Here is a 26,030-nt window from a genome sequence, read left to right on the forward strand (position 1 = left end):
TGTAATGGCTTCCAAAAATCAACTAATGAAACTGAAGTAAGGTCACTAAAATAATGAATAAGAGTGTCCACAAAGTGAATTAATGCGGTTTTACTACTATTTTAGACTCCTGTGATTTTTTTCCCCTCATTGTCTTCATTTAGATACACCTGTAGTTTAATTTTCTTGGTGGTACTGATAATTACAAGCATTGCCTCCATGTAAAATGTTTCAACTTCTAGGAACATATTTTTAAATTAATCGGATTATGCACGAATGGGACTGTTTTGTTTAACCATGAACATTTTAAATTACCTGGATTTTAATATACTTCTTGCATGTATTTTTTTTCTAAAGTTCCCTGAAGTCTAAAGACTTTATCCTGCACTGAAAAGTTAACTGAGGATACACTCATATTTTCTTGACAGTGAAATATACCCTGAATTTCAGAAAAAAATAAACCCACCAGAAAATCATCTTGTTTTGTTTTTTTTTAATGATTGTACTAAAAGCTTCACAGTGCTTAGAAAAATAGAATAATTTGAATAAGCCAGTCTTAGCTACTTCATTTTTTGCTAAACACTACAAAAATTTCACATAGGGCTGCTAATTATACTGGTATAAGCAATCTAAGCTGTTATCAACACCACCATTAGAAGGAATCAAGTGACCACAACAGGACACTTCAAACCCATTTTTCCTTCTGCTCTTCAACCATGAAGGCACTTATTGGCTACGACAACGAAAACCCCCCTGATTCACACCAAGAAGCTGAAATTCTTGTGCTTGGCCTTCCCAGAGTGAAAGGGGCCATATCCATGCCACGGCAAACATGGGGTTTCTCCTTCCCTTGTGGGGCAGGGAAACCCATGTGCTGCTCAGGGGCTGCATTTCACCTCTGGTCTTCTCCCAGTGGAAAGCTGATTTATTATGAGACCTCCTGACACCACAGGACACTCATAAGTATAAGTTTTACTGTAAGGAAGACTGTGATATATTTTTCTATAGAGTAACACTCAGACAATCAACACAAAATTCTCTCTCTGGAAAAGATCCTCCACAGCGAATCCCGGGTTTAGCCAACGGGGGAGAGTCTTAAAACAGGCTCAGTCAAGTGGTATTGGCATTTTTTTGGGAGTCACCACAGTGAGATGATAAACTTGGATTCACAATGAAAGACATGGTTTTTACTGACTTCTGAGATACTATTCCCATTTAAAAGTCAGAGTTGGATGACTCCTAAAAATATGGGCAAATTCAGCTCGTTTTTTGATTCTTCTCTTCTTCCTTTTATTTCACCACTCATGCCTAAGGTGTGAGAGTCCTCACTCAGACTCCACTATTGTCTCTCCTGAAGCCTACCTTTCCTATTTCTTTGACTATCTTTTGTTCTCCCCTATCCAGCAGTGTCAGACTTCTTTATTCAATAAATTACATTAATAAAGATGTCAGACTGCTTGAACAGGAGTAATTCCTATGTTAATAAAACCCAGTAAAAGCATGTCTTTGACTTCACCTTCATATTTTTAAATTCTATTTGGTAACAACAAATAAAGCACTCTGAGCTTTATTTTTCTAAATTATTATTACATTTCTTTGATGGATAAAGGCAATATGTATTTTCCAGAAACACCAGAAAATTAGATGAAAGCAAGACACATGGAATTAAATGAAGTGGAATTCTCCTTTGTGATAGATGGCTTGAAGTTTCACTAATCAGAGAAGTTTGCAAAATAATTTCTGATTAGTTAAGAATACATGCTATACAGACAACAGATAAGGAAAAGCCAACAGTGGAAATATTAGCTAATATAAATAAAAATGGATTACTAATCTAAGTGCAAAGATTTTTTTTTGCCTTTTTCAGCTCACAATGTTATTCATGCCCCTGAGCAACTCACTTAATCTCTTTTCTCACGCACTTTGTAAAATGGGAATGAACCAACATCATTTATCCCACTGGTATAATATGTGAGGTAGAGTAAGACAAAAAAATAACAAAATCCAAACATCTCATAATTATTTAAATAGGATTTGGTACATCAGGATGACATATATAATCTTAGCTTTTGTTCTCTTCAGGAAAAAACCCTATGAATTACTTAAAATGTATACATTTTTCACTCTTAAGCATTCCACCTCTGTCTTCTTCCATTTTATATCATTTTTAGCTACATAAAAGATGAAGTAGATGCATTTCAAGTTGTTTTTCTTAGACTTTAAATCTCAGGGACTCTTCTCATTTACCACCTTTCACCACAAATTAACATGCACATCAAGACAAGTTCATTATCATTTATAGGCCTGTTAAATAGATGAAAAAAAGAACTGCATCTTAAAGTGCCCTGGATTATCTACTGGTATTCAGTGCTGAATAATTTTAGAGTTCATAATCATTAGTTTGCTTTTCTTCCTTTCTAATCAAAAAGCTCTGACAGTAAAATCCACATTCTAAGTAAATAAATGCTCATTGTTGGAAATAACAAGATTTGTTTTCTGAAGGTAAGAATGATGTCTATATAAAATAAATAGAAAATGCAATTATGTACATAAAACTATGATATGAATGCATTTGGGTGTTTCTAAACACAGTAGTTTGGGGAACTTGAGTTGAAGAACTACTCATACAGGCCTAACTCAGAGAAAAAATGTTATAGATTCCCATACTGATACCTTTCTTTCTTTAGTTTTCTTTCAGCATTGCTCCTGACCAGCCCTATTTGTCTTCTCTTTACCTTGGTAACTCTCTTCCATGTCAATCCTCCTGTCTCAAAATTTACCTTGTCTTTTCAACACTGAAGATATTGTCATTACTAGATTTTTTTTTCTATTATTTTAAGTCTTTATTTACCAGTATCACTCTGCACAGGTTAGAAGTCTTTAAGAAAGGACAATCATGATAAGAAAATCATTTAAAAAATCATGTAAATGAATGGTGAATACAGAGAAGAAAAAAAGAAAGAAACCCACAAATGTATTCAAAATATTTTGCCAAGAATCTAAAGATTTTTGGGAAGAATTCCTTGAGACAAAAAAAAAAAAAACAACCTAGAAAATTTGACAGACACACACTACCACCTGCATACCCAAAAATATCTACAGATTTCAGCAGAAATATAAAACTTCAAGCATAACAGTCTCCTTGACAGTAAGACAAGAAGCCACTTTCCACAAGTGCCCTCTCTCCCCTCATCTGCATTTCAGATGATGCCGTATGTTAATTTACAACCTGCAGTCATAAGGAAATTCAGATAGTCCGTGAAAAACGTTTGTAAGTGGAACAGGAGGAAGTGAAACGATAAGGAATCACAGTTTGCCCTCTTATGCAACAGGGTCTACCTGCTCCTTCCTTTAGCTGCTCACACTGCTGACAGATTCCCTTTGGGGTTTTTTGGGGGGGAAGGTTTGCAGCTGCCAAAGATCATGAGGAGAAACAAATGACAGAACTCTCTTCTTGGAGCTGCTGAGCATAGAAAAACACTTTTCAGTAAAAAGGTTGTAGGAAGGTAAGGTTTGTGCAGAGATTTAGCTCAACCTCACCCTCTGTCTGGAACGCTGAGGTGACAAAAGTCCTTTTCTCTGTAGGAGAAAAGTTCTCTTACATGAGCCAACAACAAATGAAATACTTATTATAATACTTACTATAAACATCTCATTACATATGAACAAGATGAATTTAAACCAAAGAATTTGGTTGTTTTTTTTTTTTAGGCATACTGCATAGCATTAAGTAAATTATACTGCTGGACTTAATGTAGTAAACATATTAGGTACGCAATGCTTCTTATTAAATAAAACCAAAATACTTGCTATTCACTGATGCTACCAATAACTTTGAGTCTGTTTCCTTGCTGAATAGTCATATGACCTCCAGAGACATAGATTTTAATTCCTGTTTTGAAAACAGTACCATAAACATGTCCAGGGGCTTAATTTATTCACTCGTTTGTGGAAATTTACTGTGCGTTTCTCTAACAGCATTTTTTGATTTGAGACCATAACTTTCCTCTTGCAGAACATTATTTCTGTCACCTGAAGAGGGTCTGAGGTAAATCTCTCTCATGTTCAGCCATTTGTTTATTGCTTGCACATTCCTGGTTAAGACTAAAGAAGTCTTTCCCACGCCTGACAAATACATTAACTGCTGTAATTTCTCTGCTGTTATTTGGAACAGTCAATCCCATTTTTTATCTCAATATCAAAGTTGCCCCGAGAAGCTGTGGCTGCCCCATCCCTGGAAGTGTTCAAGGCCAGGTTGGATGGGTCTTGGAGCAACCTGGTCTGGTGGAAGGTGTCCCTGCCTAGGGCAGAAGGCTTGGAACAAGATGATCTTTAAGGTTGTTTCCAACCCAAACCATTCTATGATTCTATGAAAAAGATATCAAATTCATCCTCTCCAACTACAGCTTAAGCAATAAGGATACAAAAATTGTGACACTGGGATAATTAAAATATTCACAGAATAGCATTCAAAACCATGATATGTTAGGAAAATCATAATTTTCAAGAAAAACAATTGAATCTAAACTAAATCCCTACTCTCCCAGTCCACTACTCCACAACTTGGCAAATGGATACTTTAGACTCAATAACTGAATCAGTACTCTTCAACAATATTTGTATATTTTACAACACAATATTACAATTCTAGAAATTATCTCAATTTCACATTTCTTTATTCTGCCAAGTCATTCTGTTTATTTCAAGTTCTTCCTATGAACAGATATCCCATCTTATTCTACAGATCATCGTCACCTTTCAGAGTGCCAAAGTTTCTGTTTTATAAATATCACATCTGTATGGTAAGAGGTTAAGTTGCCACACTTCTGAAATATTTTCTGGTATAATTTTCTTAAACTGGACACTAAGATCCTCTAGAGTAAAAGATATACTGGAGAAAAACTGGGTAAATCCCATCCCATTATGTTTTTGCAAGCTGTAGAAACAGTGAGGAAAGAGAGAGATCAACAGAAAATTCACTCCAAAACAATACTTCAGAGGAATTTCGTTAACAAGAACTGTCCTGCCTAGTGTAGTGATGGCCACAGAAAATGCCACACAGCAAATTTTGTATGTCCCTCTGTGGGATAGATATACTGGGATCAAGGTATAACATTGTTATGCTGTCAAAAAAATGAAGGAAGATGATGAATTTAAGAGACTAAAATTAAGACAAAGGAGTCTGTCACTCAATAACAGCTTATAAGAGTTACAAACCCGACACATAAACATAAAAAGCAAAGCTGACATATTTGATAACCACAAAGGCAGCTTATTCCAAATATACTCTCAATTACAGTCATGTTGGATCACACACAATGAGAAAACAAGTTCAGGGAAGTGCAGTAAGACAATGCTCATCTCAGTTGCTGTGTTGTCAACTTCCCCAACCTCCCTCCTGTGGAAAGCCAAGGCAGTTTCCCTTCAGTGCAGCACATCCCACCCCTGCACGGGCACTCATGGAAACACAGGAACAAGGAACACATGTCACAGCAGCTTCCCATGCCCTGAAGTTGAGCATCATATGAATTTTAATGTTTTCTTTGAGGGTGAGCTCTAAAAATCCAGCTAAGCCTCACCTTGGTACCACCTCTCCAAGGCAAACAGTTGTGGGCAGTGGCCTTTTGCAAAAAAGACCTTAATATATTAAGCCAGCACCTCATCTGTGCTGCTTTGTGGCAATTACCCCAAAATAGCCAAGGCACAGTAAGGAAAGCTTCATTACCCTTTGCTAATAGGAAAAACAAGCACAAAGGTTCATTTTACTTCAGAAATGGTAAAGAAACAGGCAAACACAGATGAGAGATTGTTGCACTGAGTCAACAAGGGAGACTCACGTAACTGAAGTACTGAAGACATCTAAAACCACAATCTGTTGTGTACACAGTGATTTCAGAGAGCAAATAGCATTTCATTTTTCTCTGCTGTGTTCTGGTTGAATTGTCCACATTCGAACAATCCTAAATACAAGTGCAGGATTTTAGTCCTCTGTCAATACTTGGTAATATATATTTCCAAGTCCCTCACATTTAATACTCTTTCTTCTTATTAGACTGTTGCTAGATCTGTAGGCAGTCTTATAAACCACTTTAACCTTATTTTAATTTTTCATTATGAAAACTGTAACTGTTCATTAAGTTTGGAAGACAGCACTACAGCTGTGATATATCATTCCTCATATTATTAACAATCTGCTTTATAAATTCAGTGCTTGAAGTAGATTCTGGTAATAATGCCTTATGAGTTTTATTTTTGTGTTTGTAAGAATTTAGGAAAGAACTTAATAGGAGCTCACACACTTAGCTGCCTAGACATACACAAAATGTTATTTGCTGAATGATTTAAAAATTAGTGCCAAAATATAATTGCACCAAATTTAGCAGACTCATTAGAAAATAAACCCCAAACCCCTAAAACAAGAAACTGTGTGACTACTCCTACTCTCTCCTCCTCTCCAACTCTTTGGTAAGATTACTTAAGCAAGAATGATGTTCATTTTTTGTAATAAACTTTTAGCATGTTGTGAATAATTTTAGTCAAAGGTAATAGTCTGCCCCACAGAGATTAAGTACCATTTTAGCTTTGCTTTCATATCATTCAAATGCCTATCTCAGGGATAAAAAAACTTCAAAAGAAAATTGGATATTGCTATGAAATCAAATTGACTACCATCCATAAAAAGGTTTTTTTGGTCCTGTAACTACGTAATGTGAAATATTACTATTATATTTATGCAATTTAATATGTCATCTTTAAATGCCATCTTTAAAACACAGTACTCCACTGGAAGTAATTTTAAAAAGTGAGTATAGTGTGCTAGACCAGCTACCAGAGAATTGGCCATTTGCTTGAAGGAATGAAATTTATGCAATTTGTTCTACATGATGGCCTTTTTTTTTATCCAACTTAACATTCCCTCTGGCCTAAGTAGAAAAACCTAAGATACTGATAATTTTTACTTCAATACTGAACTGCACCACCCTGATTTCAGTGTTTCCAGCCAGCACACAACTTGCTAACTTCTAGGTAAAAACTGACTAAATGCTATTCTATGTTTTTCACATGCAATACTGGAAAAACAATACAACTGAAGTATCTGCTCAATTTTTCTTAGCATTGGGCATTTCTTTAAATTCTACAAGTGCTGGTGGAACTGCCAAACCCCAGTGCCTCAGCTGTAGCTCTCCATGTAATCCCACCGTGCAAGAAACTTTCCAGGACATTTAGGGGACACATGAATGCATTGGAAAGCCATGACAAGAGAAGAAATGCAGTGACAGCAACTACCAAGATTCAGAACTTAAGAGTGGATAAATGTGCTGTTAAGGAAAGAAGGAATATGAGTGTGATGTGTGTGTGTGTTGCTAAAATATGTCTACAATATTAGGAGCGACAAGGCACACCCGGGCTCATAACCTGAGACAGAGGATGCAATGCAAGGAATAAAACAGGAGAGATTATTGGTAAGATCTTCCAAACAACATTTTTTAAGCTGAGGAAGCATCTTGCATGGCAATCAACAGGAGACTAAGGCTTCACTTGCAAAACTACACTGGATAAACCACACTGAAGAGATATTTCAGTACTGATGATCAAACTGTTCTGCTCTTGCAATCTACTTCCAGCAGATCCCTTACCCTGTCAAAGTAATGATTGTCCTAAGGGACACAATTGGTTAGCATAAGGAAAACAGTTCACCAGTATCATCAAAAGCAATGGTAGTTACACAGAAGCAAGACAACAAGCACTGCTTTCAGTGCTGTGTCAGGAACAGTTTCAAGTGTCAAATTCAGTTTGTAACATTCAGGCTTTGATTAAAGTTTAGAAAATATCATAAGTCATAAACTGTACTTTCCATAACATTTCTTTAGATGGGTCATTCCTCTCTCCATCTTCTGTCCTTGCTCAAATTCAACTAAAATGAAATCTCTTACTTTACTTTTCACTGCATTATGAAGAAACAGACAACTGGGTTTTTTTGAGCTCTCCTCTATAAGCTTTCTGCATCCATTTTAACAAGGTTCTATCACACACACAAACATCTGAGCCCTACTCCATATCACATGTAAGCAGCAGCATTCCTCAGAGAGGCTTTTCTCCAAACAGTTTTAAAAGATATCTTTTCATTCTGACTTAAACAGGATGTAGGGATTGCCACCAGCAGAGGAGCAGGAATCACAAACAGCTATAACCCAACTATTCAAAGGAAATGCAAGCAAGTAATTACAAATAAAACTGCTTACATTCATGCAACTTGTTTGGCAACAGCAGTATACCATAAGGAAAGCTGCTACAATTCATAACAGCATCTTGTAATAAAACAGCTTTATGCATCCCTCTCAAACTGTTTAGTGCTCAAATCTCATCAGATGGCTGAGTAAGCATTACACTTTGGGACAGTAAATCTCTGGTTCCAATATGGTCTACATTCACAGACATGTACTTCTGCATTCACTGTAAGTCACTTCCAGCTAAGCACTCATATTAAAAAAAAAAGGCAATATATAAAAATATCTGCATGCTATTTTGTCTAGTCAGTTGTCTAGACAATTTTGGAACCTTAAAGGATTAGCAGCTCAACAGGAACTGACTGCTACCAGAGAAAACTAATTTGGAGTTGGATTTACAAACACAAAAGTAGTATCAAAGGGCTACCTTTACACAAGTCTTTTCAACACATCTGTATCCATGTCACTGGGGCATATATGGCATTGCTATAGCACATTTTGCCACTGTTAGAGACAAACTAAAAGACAGGAAAGGGTTTCAAAACCACTAAAAATGGGAATTTGTGACAGAAGATGACACTATAGAGACAGATGTTTGAAGAGCTCTACTTGGAGTTCACAGAACAGATAACTCACTTAACTGCAGCATCTCATTAAATCTGTACAGAGAAACACTGGCTATGATGGGTGCTCCAACAACACAGGGCATCACCAGACCTGATGGCTGGAAACTGGAGCCAGTTTCCAAAACCCAAAGAGAAGCTGGCATCTGCTTTTGACATGGAGTCTGACTTCTCACAGATGCTGCCCACCAGCTGAAAGGATGGATTTTCTGTCTACTGATGTTTCCAGAACTCCAGAATGTGCTTTATTCAAGGACAGATTACTGGGATCAATGTAGAAATAATCTGATGAAGGTTGATGAGCAACCTGATAGCAAGCCAAGGAACATAATGGTAGGTGTTCTTACCTGGAACTCTGTATCCAGAGAAAAGTAATATAAAACAGAAAGAACAAATAGAAAATGTTGGGCCCTGCTTACCCAATTATTCTTCCTTCTCACTTTCTTTTCTACTGATTTTGATTTCCATTTACAGGTTTAAGTGAAATGCTCATCAGTACTTTGACTCAACTCCAAAACCTTCATGGTTCTCTAAGAAAGAAAATTAGGTTTGGTGGTGGTTTTGTTTGTATGAAAATTTACTTATGTTTTTCTTATGTAAACTATGTGTATTTGGGTCCAGTCACAGTGTTTGAAAAGCTTCGAAAAATCATATAATCCATAGGAGGTATCAGGAGAACAAACAGGGATGAGAAAACAAATACAAACATAGTGATCCTCATCACAGACCAAACTAGAATTCAGTCCCCAGGAGTAAGATATTTCAAAAGAAAATGGGGGGGGGGGGGGGGAATCAAGCACAAAAGACAATGACAGAGTAAAAAACACACCTAAAACCTGTTCCCAATGCATTTGTGCTGAAAACTGACTTGTGAATTGGAGCAATGCACACTCTGCTGCTGCACCCATCTTCCACAGACTCCATAAATACACAGAGATCTAATTCTTTCCTAATTTTTTCTGAAGATGCCAACCTTAAAAACACGCAGCACTGGAGAGTTGAACAGTGTATAATCCAAAAGAAAGGTTTTTGTCAGTTAAATATTTACAGAACTTGGTCTTATTTAAAGAGTTCTTTCTTCCTGTGTTATGAGAAAGGAGGAGGGCAAGCAAATGGCCTAATTTTCTTTTACCAGAAAACAAGCTTTAGAGGGTTCCCCACTTCACAGAAATGAAACAACATTCATTAATGCAAATTCAGGACCACATGACTTGTAAAGACTCATTTTCTGGAACATGCCAAGGATGCAGGGAGAGAGATGCCCAGTTCAAACACAGATCAGGCATAAAAAGTTTTTTAAATCTGAGATTTCAATGTTAATAGGTGTATTAGAAAGGCATCTAAGCACCTCTATCAGTTTGAGAACACTCACAAGTAATCAGCCTTCCTTCTAAACAATTCTTGCTGAAACACAAACCCTAAAAGAAAAAAAACTTTTAAACTCTAAGTCCTTTTGAAGACAAGAACACAGAGAAGGAGGAATATTTACACAAGCTAGCCATTTTTGTTAGTAGAATTAATCAATAAATATTTCAATTTAGAATACTCTTTTAAAAAAATGAAATCATTATTTCATCTCCCTGGAGTACATTATTTCCCTTTATGATGGATTTTAACACAAGAAAGAGCATCCACAGATGTGCCTAAATATTACGAACTTCTTAGAAGAGCGTGTGCACATGTGTGTATGAGAAAATGGAGAAGGGTTTATAGGATCAAAAATTATTATTTTCAGTATCCAAGGTCTTAGAATTCTATTACAAAGCAGACTAAAGGGATGAGGGGGGGAAAAAAGTACATGAAGAATAGGTTTTCTTCAGCACTCAGTCAGGCCCCAGCATTATAAGGAGCAAATACGACTCTATTTGAAGCACAAGATCTTTTTCCTTGATACCAATTTGAAGCTATGAAGTATAGGAAGCATAATTCCTATTAATTTTGAAGATCTTTTGAAAATGTATTTGCATGAAAATGGTTACTAAGCCTATTCTAGAGTAGGTCTAAGGATTTTTAGCATTTTCTTTCATTCCCAGCGTGTGCTAACTACATGAGTTGATAACATCTACTTTTTAGAAGTTATCTTTTATATGTGCATGTAACTTTGTAAATAGTTTAAAAAAATAGAACCCAGTTTAACTTAATCATCAACTAATGAGGAGTCCAGTACTGCAGCAGTGAAAAACCAGCTCTTTTTGAAAGTTAAATACATGTTTAGAGGGAAAAAAAAGGAGTACATACCTGTATATTTGCACCAGAAATCGTTGCATTCTGAGTCTCTAATTTAAACTGTAAACAAATGCTGATTTTTAATAATGATCAAAAGAGAGAAACTGCCAAGAATAAAAAGTTATTCCCTGAGAGAAACTGTGTGTACACAGAATTCACATCTTATGACTAGCTCTTGTTTATTCTACAAATACATATTAATATTAAAGTAGTGTTGTGTTTTTCAGCACTGGTGTTATTAATTATTACTGGAGTCCTCTGTCAGCATCACAGCTTCTCAACTAGTCCAGGAGGTAAGAGATGACAGCTACAACCTTCATTCAACAAGTCCATGTCAGACTGACTTGTCCATGGACAGTCCCAGCAGGTCTGAGCAACCAACCACTCCCAGCAAATTAAGGCACAACGTATGGAGATGGAAAATGGGGAAACTGCAAGGAAAGAGGATGGAAGGGGAACAAAAGGGAAATGGAATGTAAGAGATGACCACCACTGATTTAAACTACCATTTGCAAACGAGGGAGCTTGCTGCTCAAAAGTTTAAAAAAAACCCAACCAAATCATTACAAACCAAAACACAAAATCCACAAAATGCCAAGAGAAAACAATGTATGCAGATTTAGATGGAAGTACCCCAAGGACTCAAAGTCAATCCCATGTTGTTCCACTGAAAAGCCACTTCTGAAGAGATTTCCTCCTGGTTTTTATTGGGACTCAGATCTAATATACATTTATCATAAATATACTATTTATCAGATCATCTTAGTATTACAGCTCTCAAGACCACTTTGATGCCAGAGTTTAAATGGAGAAGGCATGTTAGGTTTGCATTAGACTTTCTTACCTTTTCTTTTCCTAAAAGCATATTTGAGAAAGGCTGCTATAAAGGTTAGTACCTTTATTTATTTGTTAGTCTAGTAATGCTGCCACAGACCTCCATTATTAACAGCTTCAACACAGATGAAAGCACAGATGAAAAGTGCTTTCATGTTTTTAAATCACTTAACAATAATAACCATAATCATCTTTTATGACTTGGGGAGGGAGAAGGTAGGGAAGGGAGTTTTCATTCAGCATCTTTCCCTTATTAAATAAGGATCACAAATTATAATTTTTTTTTTTTATTTCTCATTAAGGTTGAGCTTTCTAGACAAGAGATATTGAAGGTAGTTGTCTCATCCTAATAAATATTTTAAACTGGGATCACGTATCTCTTAGGGAACCATTAAAACCAAATTTAAGTCTTGATTCAAGAGAAGTGCAAGTTACATATGTGCACTGGCTCTAACAGGAAAGTTGCCCTAAGGCCTTTTTCCCACACAAGCTCCCCTACATCTGAATTCCAAGTTAAGGGCTTCCTTCTTGAGCGTCTGCCACCTGCCTCTACCTTAAATTTTGTTTGATTATGTAACTGTACAGATATAACAAAAAGCAACAAATTGCAGAATGCCACTCAAAAAACCTTACATGACAAAGGAAACCAGAATACAGGAAAAAGTGTTTTTTAATGTCCTTAATCCAAACCTATGTATCAAACACTTAATTTTCGAAAGGTCACAGGTTCTGGAAAGAAGTACTAAAACTAAAATTGCCAAAACTTGGATTTGGAAGGAATACATTAATTTGAGCCGAAGAGTTGAGTACAACTCATGTTTGATGACAAGATGATCAAAAGCTCATCTTGGTGTTACTGGGAATATGAGGAGTGAGGGAAAGTCTGGTCAGGACAAGAACCTGTAACAGTGACTGTCCCCTCTCCAGCAGCACAGGAGTCACTGCTGACACCCAATATCTGACCACAGGAACTGAACAGGTTTAATCACCCTCCTGAAATGGTCCTTCTGCAGTAAATTCTTTGGTGACAGATTTATGATGTGAAGAACAATCAGATGAGAAAACAACATTCATTTTTCTCAGCACTCAGAGCTGCCCCGGAGTAGGTTGTAACAAATAAAATTCAGATTCATCAAGGTGGTCTGGGTTGCTTTGGTTTGGTTTTTTGTATTAATGGATTTTATCTTTTTTTTTGCAAGAAACCTATTCAACATATAAGGAGAAAATATGCAGCATGAAACAGCCAAGAGGTGATTAGTATGGCATGGTAACACAACTTCATGGGAAAGAAATTGAGTATATTACACTTCCCAAGTGCCCCTTTCTGAGAATTCTACTGTGATAACTTCATTTTCCACTTGATGTTAATAAATATTCCAGACAATCTTAAGGGGCATTATAAGGGATTTATTATAATCATTGTCACTATATTTTTTTAACTCCTGTTAACATAGCTATACTATTAAACAGGATACAAAAAGCACATAATTTTTAAGTATAAAAGAACAAAAAGTAGAATTTGAGTTGATATACAGGAAGGTATCAGCAGCTGTTCTTTACTGAAATGATCTCACCACACAGAGAGGTGCTGTGACATACACAAAGCACTTCAACATCGGTAAAAAAAAAATTCTAAATATTTCAGAAGACTGTTGGGTCCTGTTTAATCTGATTTGTGGGTTTTAGCCCTAATTTCAGTAACTTCAATCATATACACTGGTTGCTCTAACATTTCACAGCAGAGATTTATTGCTAAACTAGATCTGACTTGAGAAGGAGAAAGCACTGGATTCTGTATAACAACTGGCTAATAAATTTTGCATCAGCTGAAGTTCAGAGTTTGGCTCAGGCAGAAACACAAAATCCATGAGCTACAAATGTCAAGTGAGGAACTCTGGAATAGTAAGGTTTGCAATCACCTCTTTGAAATTCAGTTTAAAACTCTTAACAACTCAGTCTTTTAAGCACAAATCACTTATAGAATATACTCTGAGAAAAGCTGCCTTTCAAAGAAACCTCTTTAAAGAAAGGTTTTTCAAAATCTTCATTTTTTTTTTTGCCTTAAAGAACATGTACCTTCCCCGTGCTGGGTCAGCAAATGAAGTCAAAGTATTTTTTTAAAAAAGAAAAAAAAGAAGTTTGATAATTGGTTCACTTTGGTGGAAAAATACGCGGCATACAGAGAAATTCATGTATTACCAGAAGATTGCAAAATATTCCAGATATTCAGAGATGTCAGAACTATTCTTAAGCTTTTGACATATCCTAGCAGGAAGTATAGAAGTTTCTATTCATCTTAAAATACAGCATTCAAAAAGGACTCCTCGGCTTTAAATAAATCCTGTAATGTTTGAATGCCCTCTCAGATCCACTGAAGGACTTTACAGATCGATTGACTAATGAATATCCAGGGCAAGTACTGAGTTATAACACATTTCTATCTGAACTAGGGAAAATCTAAGACAAATGAGTAGCTCAAACATGCATTGGACCTGTCATTTTAGCCAAGACACTGAACATCTGTTTTGAAGATCTTCAGAGAATAGGCTGGCACAAAAATACTAAACCTATTCTGAATTTGTACAAATATTATTACTGAGATGTTAAAAAACAGAGTTTAAAAGGGGAATTTTATTCCTTAGGTTACATGTAAACACCTTAGGAAAAGCACACCAGAAGTAAAGCCAGACTAAGATGTTTCAGGTAATATCAGTCATGTCATCCTTCATGACTTTATGCCAAAACTTCCAAATGCTGCACCAAAGTAGCACCCACAGCAAAGAGAAATTTTGGTTGGTTTTGGCACATTTGTCAAAAATTAGCCCAGAAAGCTTATTTCAAAACATGCAAACAATGACAAAGTTTTTATTCTCAGAGCTAAACTTCCACCAACATTCCTATTTAATAGTTTGCCTATTAAATGCTTTATTCACACCAGCTTAGGCAGGTATTGATACTTCAGCCATCAGCTTCTTCATGAAGCATGAGAAAAACAACAAGTCAGAACAGAAAGACAATAAAATAGTGCAGCAACCCCAAGGACTGTTTCAGACCTCTGAGCTCTGAACATGGTTTTTGTTATTGGCCTCTCCCTGAGGAACCATCACAATCAAAGATGGTAGCAGTGCAACTTGGCCTTACACTTACACAGATTTTCAAAACCCAGTAATGTACGACGAGGCAGCTGCTAAAAAAAGCTGCTGTGAGCAGTTCCAGTGCCATGGTGAAACCAAACACTCTGCACTAAGTCAAACACATTTAGCTTTACTAAAAGAAGAGACAAAATATTGAGGAATATGTCTGCGATTGCTTAAAAAAAATATACATCAAGCTTTTTTATAATAGAAAAACAACAACAACAAAAAATCTCTAAAGACTATTTGTTTTAAGCATGTTTATTTCCTACAGAATTTAATCCCATCAAAACACCTACTCAATTTAGAATAAATTTACATGTATAAATTCCTAGATGTCTGCAGCTGGAAACTGCAAGCATAAGATGCAATGAACAGTATTTCCTACTATATGAACCACATTTTTATCCATATAATGTTAATGTGGAAAGTGAGAACATCTACCAAGTCTTAATCTGGATCTACTTGCCACATTATCTCAAATTTCATCTCAACAGAAGAACTGTTCAATCAAAAAGAATCATCATACTGACCTACTCTCTAAAGAAATTTGCTTTTCAAACTCGACAAAAGCAGGAAAATAAGGACTTACTGCTCATATTATCTAACCAAAAACCTTACTTTGGCTCTCTAAGATTATTCATTTAGACACAACAACACAGACTAGCAGGGGAAAAATAGTAATAAAAAAAACCCAAACCTGAGTCTTTCAATTCAGTTACCAACAATTTGCACTCCCCTTCATAAATAGGATAGATAAGAACACATTAAGAGCAGGAGGAGGATGAACAGTTGTCAAATCAATAATCAAGAGAAAAAGGCCAGCATGAAATGCTGAATAATGACCTGGAAACTAAAATGAGGCACTTGAGCTGAAGCATCAATCATCCAGATAGGGAAAGGTAATATTTAGATGACTCCTGTACTCTAAGGCAGAACAAACCACTTTGAAAGTGGCTCCAGTGGCTCAAACGTTCCAGTTGCAGTTTGATGTGTTATCTTAGGTAAACACCTATGAGCAAAGAAAGACCCTACAGGAACAGAGATTACCTCTGAAAATAGAACTGGGTGTTTGATAGACCAAGCACAGTGCAAACACTCCCAAATGCCTGTACACAAATGTGAGAGAAGCAAGGGATTAGACGAGGGTTTAATTATCAATACTAATTATTAGATAGTTTGATCTAAAGGTGAGGACAGACACTGACTGCTGGCAGAACGCTTTCAACAACATGATATCAAGTACAAGAAATGACCTTTCATTGAAAGATTTCCACAAACAAGTGTGATAACCTAAAGTTCCCTGGGTCACAACATTAGAAATGTGTAGCAGAGAACTATCACACACCATTAACAAGCATATATACAAATCAGTAGAGTTTTTACAATTAAATATGTACTAGATACTTTACCTTCCATTGAGAGGGAGCAAAAAAGCTATACATTTATGCCTCAAATTTGCCCACACCTTACCTGATACAAACCATATCTGATTCTTCAACTGAAAGTAAACCAAGTCCTTTAAATTTAAAAGCCATTACTAATTGTTGACTGAGTACCAATTTAATCAAGCCATTTGGCTGAGTTAACCAGATGGTTAAACACCGTTCCTATGAAGCCATGTTCACTAATAGTTTCAACACAGAGATTTACAATTTACTGAGAGAAGCAAATACCTGAGAATAAAACTATGTGCATGTACAGTGCAAAGGCACATTCACAGGTTTTTCAACTAAAAAATATTTAAATGTCTTATTCATTAATCTATTGACATAACAGGTCAATTTAAAGCAAGGACCATTTTATAAAAGAAGAGATTATTTTCCCTTGCTTACAAGTTCACACAGGCAGGTAATTTCAAATATTAGTTCTAGGGACTCGATGCTGCAATAACATATTGCAGCCAATTCCAGAAGTAATTAGATGGGTTTCCTCCTTTCAGTTTTTATGAGGTGGATGGTAACCAGTGACAAAATGAAGTCAGAGGAACCAGCATTCCCATTCCCACAGCAGTTAGGCACAGGAATGGAATTCCAAGGCAGCTGGCTAATAATGAATGCAGGTTGGTCCTATGGGTTTTTACCATAACAGGGTTTTATTAATCTTTTCAGTACAGGTAATGTGTTAAAGACAGACAAATTTAGGTGAAAATGCCACTAGTATCCCCAAATTAACCTAGGAAACAGAATAGAAAGTTAGCATATTGGCTGACCCCTAGATCCATGCCAAAGACACCATCTGGGTAAGGGTCACTAGCACTTGTGTCTGTCAGCTGTTTAGACCAGCAAATCTTGGTTTGCCTAATTTACAAATTCCAAAAGTCCCAGAAAGTGAAATTCCGAAAGTACCAGAAAAGCTGAGAAAAGAAAGAACTTTCTAATTTAACACAAAACACTTGAAATAATGGTAAAATAGTATCCATTCTCCTACAGTGCTTTCACTCAAACTCCTTTCAACACTGGTATATTTTAACAAGGGAGACTCTTTACCCAAAGAAACCAGCTCTGCCTTTAAACATACCTTGCCTTGGAAACTCATCCGACTCTCTGTGAACCAGGTCAGACACTCGATTTCCATAGTGCATCCTGGTGTCATGATCATAGGCCTTCAGTGTCTCACTTGAGCTGTAGGACTTCTGGGTTGGGACTCTGCAGTCCTCACTGTCCAGGGAAGAGCTCGTGTAGCGACACTCCTTCCCACACCGGCCCCGCGTCAGGGAACGGTGTCTTCTGTCTTTTATATCCATTGTTCTGAGTCAGGAAAGCCACTCTTTTGTTTGGGGTCAGTCACTGTCACCTGAAAGCATGAAAGGATAACAAAAGTGAGCAATGCTGCTGCCACATGTTGGTTCATTCTACTCTCCCTGACTTATCCTTGAAGGACAACACAGCACAGACGGAGAAGAAAGGGAAGATCCACATGATACATCCTTAGAAATTGAAATAATTGACCTGAATGGGTGGGGAGAAAAAAAATGAAATGCTTTAAGAGAATTGCATTCTATCTAAATTATCATCCCATTGAAGAGTTTAAAAAATAACGATAAAACAAAACCACTGTCATCTTTTGATTTTTGAATGAGCCCTGGTAACAAAACAACTGACAGAATTATATTTGTTCCTGTTATGCAACAGTACAAAGAAAAGCAGACTCAAACCAGCCTTAATTATTTCCCTTCTTCCTGCAGGAGGGCTTGCAATTAAGACTGAAGCATGCTGGAGAGTTGCATAGAGGAGATTATTCCTATTCATCCTTAATGCATTACAAAGCTGTACATTATCCCTTAACGTGTTCACAAGCAGCAGCAACTAATTTTATTGCTCCTGGTTAACATAATTCAAGGCTCTGCTCTCAGCAAAAGGTTGGGTTGGGTATCTCCAGAGGTCCTTTCCAGCCTTGACATTTGTGCATAGTTATGATTCTCTGAGCACACTTTGGGAATTGGTTGCTCTTGTGCACCACAGAACATGACTGGATGTACCTCTTCACAACCCCTCAAGATGACCAGTTTATGCATTTCAGCAGTTGGAGCTCTTGAAAATTGTCTAAATCTCTTCCTGCTCACTGGACCAGAAAGAGAGATAGTTTCTTACAGTCTTCTTACACTCTACTTAATTAGGACACCCTTACTGTCGATATAGACTTTAATATATTCATAGTTAGCATGCATAAACTTCAAAATGAAAGATACTGTAGAAAGCAAGAAATACAGTAAGCACAAGCACCCTAACCACTGGGGTACTAATTATTTTGAGTTGGTATTAGTATGTATGTCTTTCTCTCATGGCATACTATGCCCAGGTCTGTGCAAGGCCTTAGAAATCCTCATGACAAAACTTTTTGCTGCAAATGAAATCTTCCCACATAAAAAAATACTCAGATTTGCTAACAAGTAACAACTGGAACACAACCTCTTGCTTTTCCACATGTGGCTAAGAAGGTGAAGAAATGGTTTTGGCAAATTTAGCTGGGATAGTTGAAGACCTTCACCTTGTCCCTGTCCAGGTTGCCACTCACAAGCCCACCCAGTAGAATGGGTCAAGGTCCTGCACATCGACAGAAGCTTTATTTAAACCCTCAAAGCTTTTCAGCATCTCCTTCTGCCACCTTTGCCACTAAAGGAGCAAACACCAGCCAAAAGTGATAAAATTGTGGGAGGCAGCCATGCCTTTCATTGTGGTAGCTGTTTGCACCTGCAGCAGAAGAGGTCAGAACACGGGCATAAGTGTTGGCTAAATCACTGCTTGTTGGCTGGAACAGATTAGGGCCCTCAGAGAGAATAAATGTGCTTGGCCAGAGGAGCTGGTGACCTAGAGAAAAGGTTCCTTGGTTTCCTTTAGATTCTGACATTTAGACTTCTTGTGGTTTTGGGGTTTGTTTTTTTTTTTCTTTCTTTCTTTCTCTATTTTAAAGAAGAAAGTTAAGTAACCACGAAAAACAGCTGCTTTAAGCCACCCACAGGTACTCTGCAATCTGGGAGCGATAAGAAGTGTAAACATGCTTACTTTTTTTCTCCTTTTTCACTTATTTTTAACGTTTCAGAGGGGGGAAAAAAGTCACAACACACAGAAAAGCCAAAACAAAATCAGAGACATTCAGCACTTAAAACTGACAGGGTTACTTTTATAATTTCAGATTAAAGAGAAAGGAAGAGTCAATACACATTCCTGTTGCTCACCTCTCTGAACATCTAATGGCTAAACTGACTACTCTATATCTGGATTGTTGTGTAATATTTATTAAGCTGTAATTTGGTCCTGTAATATTTATTAAACTGTAAAGCCCATTAACTGTAAAGCACATTAACACTGGTGGCACAAACACTTGCTTTCATTTAGATTAACAATGCCTGGCTCTTTGATCCCAGTTCAATAGTCCCTCATCAAATTCAGATATCAATTTATTACAATTATGAACGCAGAAACAAATAAATATATTACAGCATTGAGCAAAAACTGCCAATGACTCTGGATGTCTTCATGCTATTATTGAATACAAAAGCCTGTTATTCCATACCAATTCCATGCTGTCTGTGAGTTCAGCAAACAAACAGCTTTTTGGTTTTGTGGCTGCTAAACTTCAGGCCTTCTGGCCTAATTTCTATTGTCTCTGAAAGAACATTTAATTCCTCGTTACTAGAGTTAAAAGAAGGACTTACTATGACCAAGATAAAACTTCTGAGTATTTCCAGGATATGAGCTCATTAAAGCATCTTCTCAGGTGGACAAGAGTTTTTGAAACTGTTCCCTCAATAAATATTCTTTTGTAGAGTTTTTTGCAATTACTCTACAAATACAAAAATAAACAGAAATGGTAAGACAATGCTCTACTGCTGATCATGCCAGGAAATATTCCTCAGTCACCCACATGTGCAATGTCTGCACTGTTTCTACTATACCAAGTCTAACAGGTTAACACAAGAAAATAAATGTTAAAATATGATAAATATGTCCCGAGAGGTTTATTTTGACTTTTCTTAGGGAAAATCTTGTTACAAGAAGCAGGTCTCATAATAATTTGATGAATAATTTGATTTTTATAATGCCAGACCATTAAAAATTTCTTGAACTTTACTAAATTTTAGGGGATGCTTAAAAACACTGTAAATAAATTTTAAAAAATTATATTTTTTTCAATTACGTATTCATATTTATTACAGCACATTTTTTTCTGAATTTTTTATTACTTGAGGACAACTCCCAAACATCTGAGACTAAATACATCTACCTAAATGCAACAAAATATTCTTATTCTTCTCTTCACCTGGGCTTTGGGGATTTCTATGAACTCAAAGCAGTCAGGCAAAAAGCAGTTCCCACAGCATCATCCAATAACCATTCTCAAAATTCAGACAACAATATCTCCATACACTGCTTAAAATACGATGAAGTGAAGTTGTAACACACTCCAAGAAAACCTGTTTCACTTTTTTTTCCATACTTATCTTTTACAGATGAAATACTGATTCAACTCAATTCTAAAGCCCTTCCCTGTTAGATAGTGAAATCTTTGTGTAATGTTTTCCTGGAAAGGTAAGGTGTGATAGCTTTGGTTAAGAGAGAATAACGGTGAGATTCAATTGGAGTTCAGAACTCCTGATACTCTTGGAGTTGCTTGTCTCAAGGGCTCTCTATGAACGGTTTATTTTGAGTAATTGACCTAAATAGTAACTGGTTTAATAATTTCTTTTGTTTCAAAGGATTTAACTGATACTGCTCATTCTGACCCACTTACACCACAGAGCAGTACAACCACTAAGAACTGACTTCAACTGTTTTTCTCATCTATCTTTGGTTTCATTATCTCAGAAGCACTAATAAGAGCTCCACCTGTGAGTGAGGCATTTACTCAGAAAATACTTATTGCTGATTTATAATGGCCTGTTAGAGAGTTGGTCAAGCTTCACAGGAGTGTTATCTCAGCTGATCTGGCCCTTCCTACAGCAACAGTCCAACAGTCAACCTACAGCAATAAATGGCACGTGCTGTATTTGCTGCTGACGTGCTGAGATCTTGTGTGCTGCTACTACAAGTGTCTAATACACTTCCAACTCAGTATTCACCCAATATTTCATTTATTGTGCTTATATGAAGCCTTTTTCCCTGGACACAACTACAGCAGTGGTAATGGCAGCATAAGAGGGGTAGTCCAAGGGCATGAAAACACTATGACCTACAGGGAGAAGAGAGGTGGGGGGGAGGAAAAGACAGAGGAGCTGGTTTTTTTCTTTAGGGATTTTAAAATCTTGATCACATCTTCTGTTAGCACAGTCAAATCAACAGGAGGCAAGGAGGGAGGGAGGGCCCAAAATGAATTTTAATGGCTTGGCGAAGCTTATGCCAAAACTCTCTTTAAGTTTAAAGTTGGATCATACACTTATCTAACTTCAGTCATGTGCTTGTTTCCTGCATTTTCTAATGATCCTCACTCGGTTACAGTGCATATGGCCATTAGAGCTGCCACTCACAGCAGGCAGAGGGCAGGAATCACTTGGAAGTTCAAGGGAAAACAAAGCCCTTTGCTTTGCCCCAAAATCACCTGGCACAGCTAGAGCCAAACATTACAGTAGTGCACAGGGTATTGGAAACAGCCTTTTTTCCCCTCCTTTTTTTTTTTTTTTTTATTTAAAACAAGTAGTACATCATGTACCGACCTGTTCATTAAAAAAAAAAAAAAAAGGTCTCCTAAAAGCCTGTACTCCTTTTCAGGAGCAGCAATCGAAAAAAGCTTGTGATTCAGAGATTCAAACGCTGTTGATTATTTTATGCAAAGACTGTTTCTGAAATGAGAAAATGCATTCATTCAGCTTTGGTGCAGTACAAATTTTCAGGTAAAAATTAAAACAGTTATTTAAATGCTGTGGGTTTTGATGATTTTAATATTAGTGAAAAAGTACGTCTCTATTTCCGCATCCCCTCTGCCTTTTTTTTTAAAAAGGCAATAAATAAAATGCAATTTTAAAAACAAATACTACTATAGTATGTACACTTTGTTAGATGAAATAATGTTGATGACAAATACACTAGCTTTGATTGCACCAAAAGTCAAAGTATATTTAGACAGTCTGTTGGGTGTAATACTGCAACCTCATTTTTCACTGATAAATTGTTAGTCTGATTTTTCGTATTCTTATTTTTTTTCCTCTCCAAATACTGAATTTTCCATTTAGGGTGCCACTCTACATATGTGTTAAAAATTAGATGTGTTAATTATGACATGGGAAATAGCTATTTCAGAACAGTTGTGATAAATGATTCAAGTTAAGTAACAGAAGACATACAGTGCTTATAGGCATTCTGTGTTGGGCTCTATTTCAGAGAAACCCTGCTTTTTAATTTTTTTTTCCTTTTAATTAATAAAAGCTATAAGAAGTATTAGCAGACTAAGGACAATCAAAATGGTACACACAACAATAAAATCAAGCACTGTGACAAATCTTTTTCTCATATATGTATTTTTATCTATTTAAACATACATATTTTTATTTCCAGACTATCTTCTGAGATTTCTGTACTCCAGGAACTTACAAATTCCACAGCTGTTTAAATCTATTATGAAAATAACATCCCATTAAGAAAATAACATGCCATCAAGAACAGATGAAAAGCCCAGGAGCTACAAGACAGTTTTCTAACACTCAGTCTCACATCATTCACTGGTTGCTAAGGATTAACCCCTTATTTTTCCCCTGTGTGCTGGGCCACGAACCAACCAAGTCTTCATGTTCATCTGCTACAAACTGAGTGGTTTTCCCCCCTCTGAGAGCATGAGAAACAGCAAACTTCACAAACACATGGGAAAGGTTCCAGAGCAGGAGGAAAATCACTGGCATTTAAGCCTCCATTATGCAAAACCAATGTAGTGCTTTGACAGCCCACATCGTAAATTTACTTGATTTTTCTTGAAAAGTTATGTTAAATTCACTGAAATATTATTTGGGTCATCCACAAATCAGTAGCTGATCATCAAAAGAGAGCATCAACTATCATGCTGATTCCCACCCCAGAGGCTACCCCAGCCATCAGGAGCAGATTGGGTCCCAGTGACTCAGAAAGGTGGCCATGCTTTGGAAAAGCTCCTTTTTCAGAGAAGGGCTTAAAAACCCTGCAAAGCAGCACTAAGCAGAACGTTACTAGTTATGCAAATGATGCTGAAATGACATCTTTTCTACCTAGATGCACAGAGGTAAAACAGTAAAAGAATTTGAAGGCCAAGTAAAGAAAAGAATCTTCGTGTATTCTGCTGTTTTTCAAGCATGTGAAGTTTTCCAGTTTTTTCCTGCTGGATAGTGTTCTTCCTTCTTTTTGGAATGAGGCACTGAGATTCCCACCATTCAAAGAACATTCCCCCACACCAAAAAAATCTCAAAAAACCAAAAAAAACCCCCACAAACAAACAAACAAAAAAAAACCCACAAAAAACAAACAAACAAACAAACAAAAACTTTTACCCAGGGATAACATATTTCCACTCCTAATGAGCAATGAGAGGTAAATCTGTACTATCCTTATTCCACCCAAAAGGTCAAACACCATAAGGATAAGAGTCTCACCTGAGGTCACACAGTAAGTCTGCTGCACACTGGAAACCTCAAGTTCCAGTTCTCAGTTTCCTGCTCTCAGAAGAATTGTTATCTGCATACTCCTATCATTCTATGCAGTCAGATTAAAAAAAAAAAAAAGCAAACAAAAAAACCAAAACAAAAAGTCACCACAGAACAATACAACAAGCCAAGGTCTCTATTAATATAAATACTTAAAATCAGTATAGCTGAACAAGTTCACAAAATGGATTTAAAGATCAAATATGAACCAGTCACTTCAAAAGACTAAGTTTGCTAGAAATAATTGCCTAGAGAACACTATTAGTCTTCTACTGCCTAGAAGGAATAAACAATAATATTATCTACTGCTAAAATGTTGTTAATGAAGAAAGGTAGAATAATTTTTCACTGTATAATTAAGACAATGCAGTTAAGAATGTTTTAACGATTCTGTATAATAGTTTCCTATCACTGGAGAATACTTTTGAAACAAGGAATAATCATCTAAATAATTTTTGATTAAGTCCTTGATCAAACTGATCAACATTTAGGGAAATGAGATAGATCTAAATGCCCATACAAGGAGTGACAACTTGCTTTATTTAATTGCCCATTGGTGATGCACTTTTTTGATTCTAATCCTGGGGTAGAATGCTGTCTTTAATTAAGCTAATGGGATTTTTAACCTTACTAGCAATGGAGCCAAGACATCAAGCTGGTTGGAGCACAAATTGTGCTCCAGCCATTCCCCCTCTTTTGCTTTCACCAACACTTGGTTCATTTAATTATTTGCCAGAATTTTCCAGTGTTCTGTCCTCTTGTCAGGCTGCTTTGTCTTTCCATTTTCTTAAAAACCTTATTTATGCCCACAGTTTCAGTTATGGATTTGAATGCTGCTCATTTCCACAAGCCTTTTTCTAGACCCAGGCTAATCCATCAGCTGTCCCTGGGAGCTCCTGGGCATGGTGCTTCCACATCACACTCCAGGGCTTCGATGGAGGACTGTGCTATCAAGTCAGAGAAATGTAACTGTACTTCTCTTTGCACCCAAGCAGGTTCAGTGTCAAGAATTTGAAGACAGTTCCTTCCTAATTCTTTTCCACTTCCTTATGTTAAAACATTCTGTAATTCTACACCCGTTGGGCACCTTCATTCCTGCTGGCAACAGCAAAAGCTGCACCACTGGGAGAAAGATCAGCCAAAAGAAACCCCTTTGGAATGCACCTTTCATTTCTTGTTTACTCTTAACAGATGAACAGACGGTTAAGGGGGAACTTTTCCAGAATCTGAGATCCAGCAAAGCTCCCATGCCCATCTCCTCAGAGGATGCTACTACAAGATGATCACACTGCTGAAGAAGTTTCTTAGCTATTTTCAAACCTCTCCAAGGCTATTCTCAGAACTCATCAAATGTAGTAATCATGCAAGCAGTTAGGAGTTTAGGTACTTTACTTATCACTTCAGTTGAGAACACCACCTGCTTTTGACTCTACACTTACATCATTCTCTCTCATTCCGTCCAAGAAACGCTCTCTTTCTTTCTTTAAAGCTTCCATGGAACCTCTCCTACTTCAATCTGATACTAACATTTTCGTATGCTCATTAGCAAGATACTTTAATATGCTTTCTCCCTGCTAGCAGTGTCAACCTACGAAAATATCCTTTGAAGAAGGCTTTACTAGAGACTATTTTTAAGGCTATATAAACTTAGGATAATAAAATTCAACAATATTTTAAAATGCCTAACAGCAGAATGCCAATAAAGCTATTTCCAATTACACAAGTAAATAATCCACTCAGCTAGAGGTCTGATACTCCCCCCATATTAAAGAAAAAAAAAGGAAAAAAAAGAAAAAAGGAAAACAGTCTTTTTGTTTGTGTAAACTGGTAGCCTTACTCCTTGGGAGTTCTTTGCCTTTGTAAACACACAGATTTTATCAGAAATAACACCTTCCTAAAGTGA

General features: G+C 36.7%; 1 protein-coding gene across 2 annotated transcripts in view; it reads right to left on the reverse strand.

Annotated features, from left to right (window-relative positions):
* The window catches only part of TENM2 (teneurin transmembrane protein 2), a 1,665,603-nt gene that overhangs the window by 470,786 nt on the left and 1,168,787 nt on the right, over window positions 1-26,030 (reverse strand). For both annotated transcript variants that reach the window (XM_051794292.1, XM_051794291.1), the window contains one exon: window positions 17,545-17,820. In XM_051794292.1, the coding sequence (XP_051650252.1) occupies window positions 17,545-17,770 (226 nt within the window). In that variant the 5' untranslated portion in view covers window positions 17,771-17,820. The remainder of the gene's footprint in view (window positions 1-17,544; window positions 17,821-26,030) is intronic.

The sequence above is a fragment of the Manacus candei genome, unplaced genomic scaffold, assembly GCF_025592945.1.
Source record: "Manacus candei isolate 608988 ecotype Guabito, Panama unplaced genomic scaffold, ASM2559294v1 h1tg000037l, whole genome shotgun sequence".
Lineage (NCBI taxonomy): Eukaryota > Metazoa > Chordata > Aves > Passeriformes > Pipridae > Manacus > Manacus candei.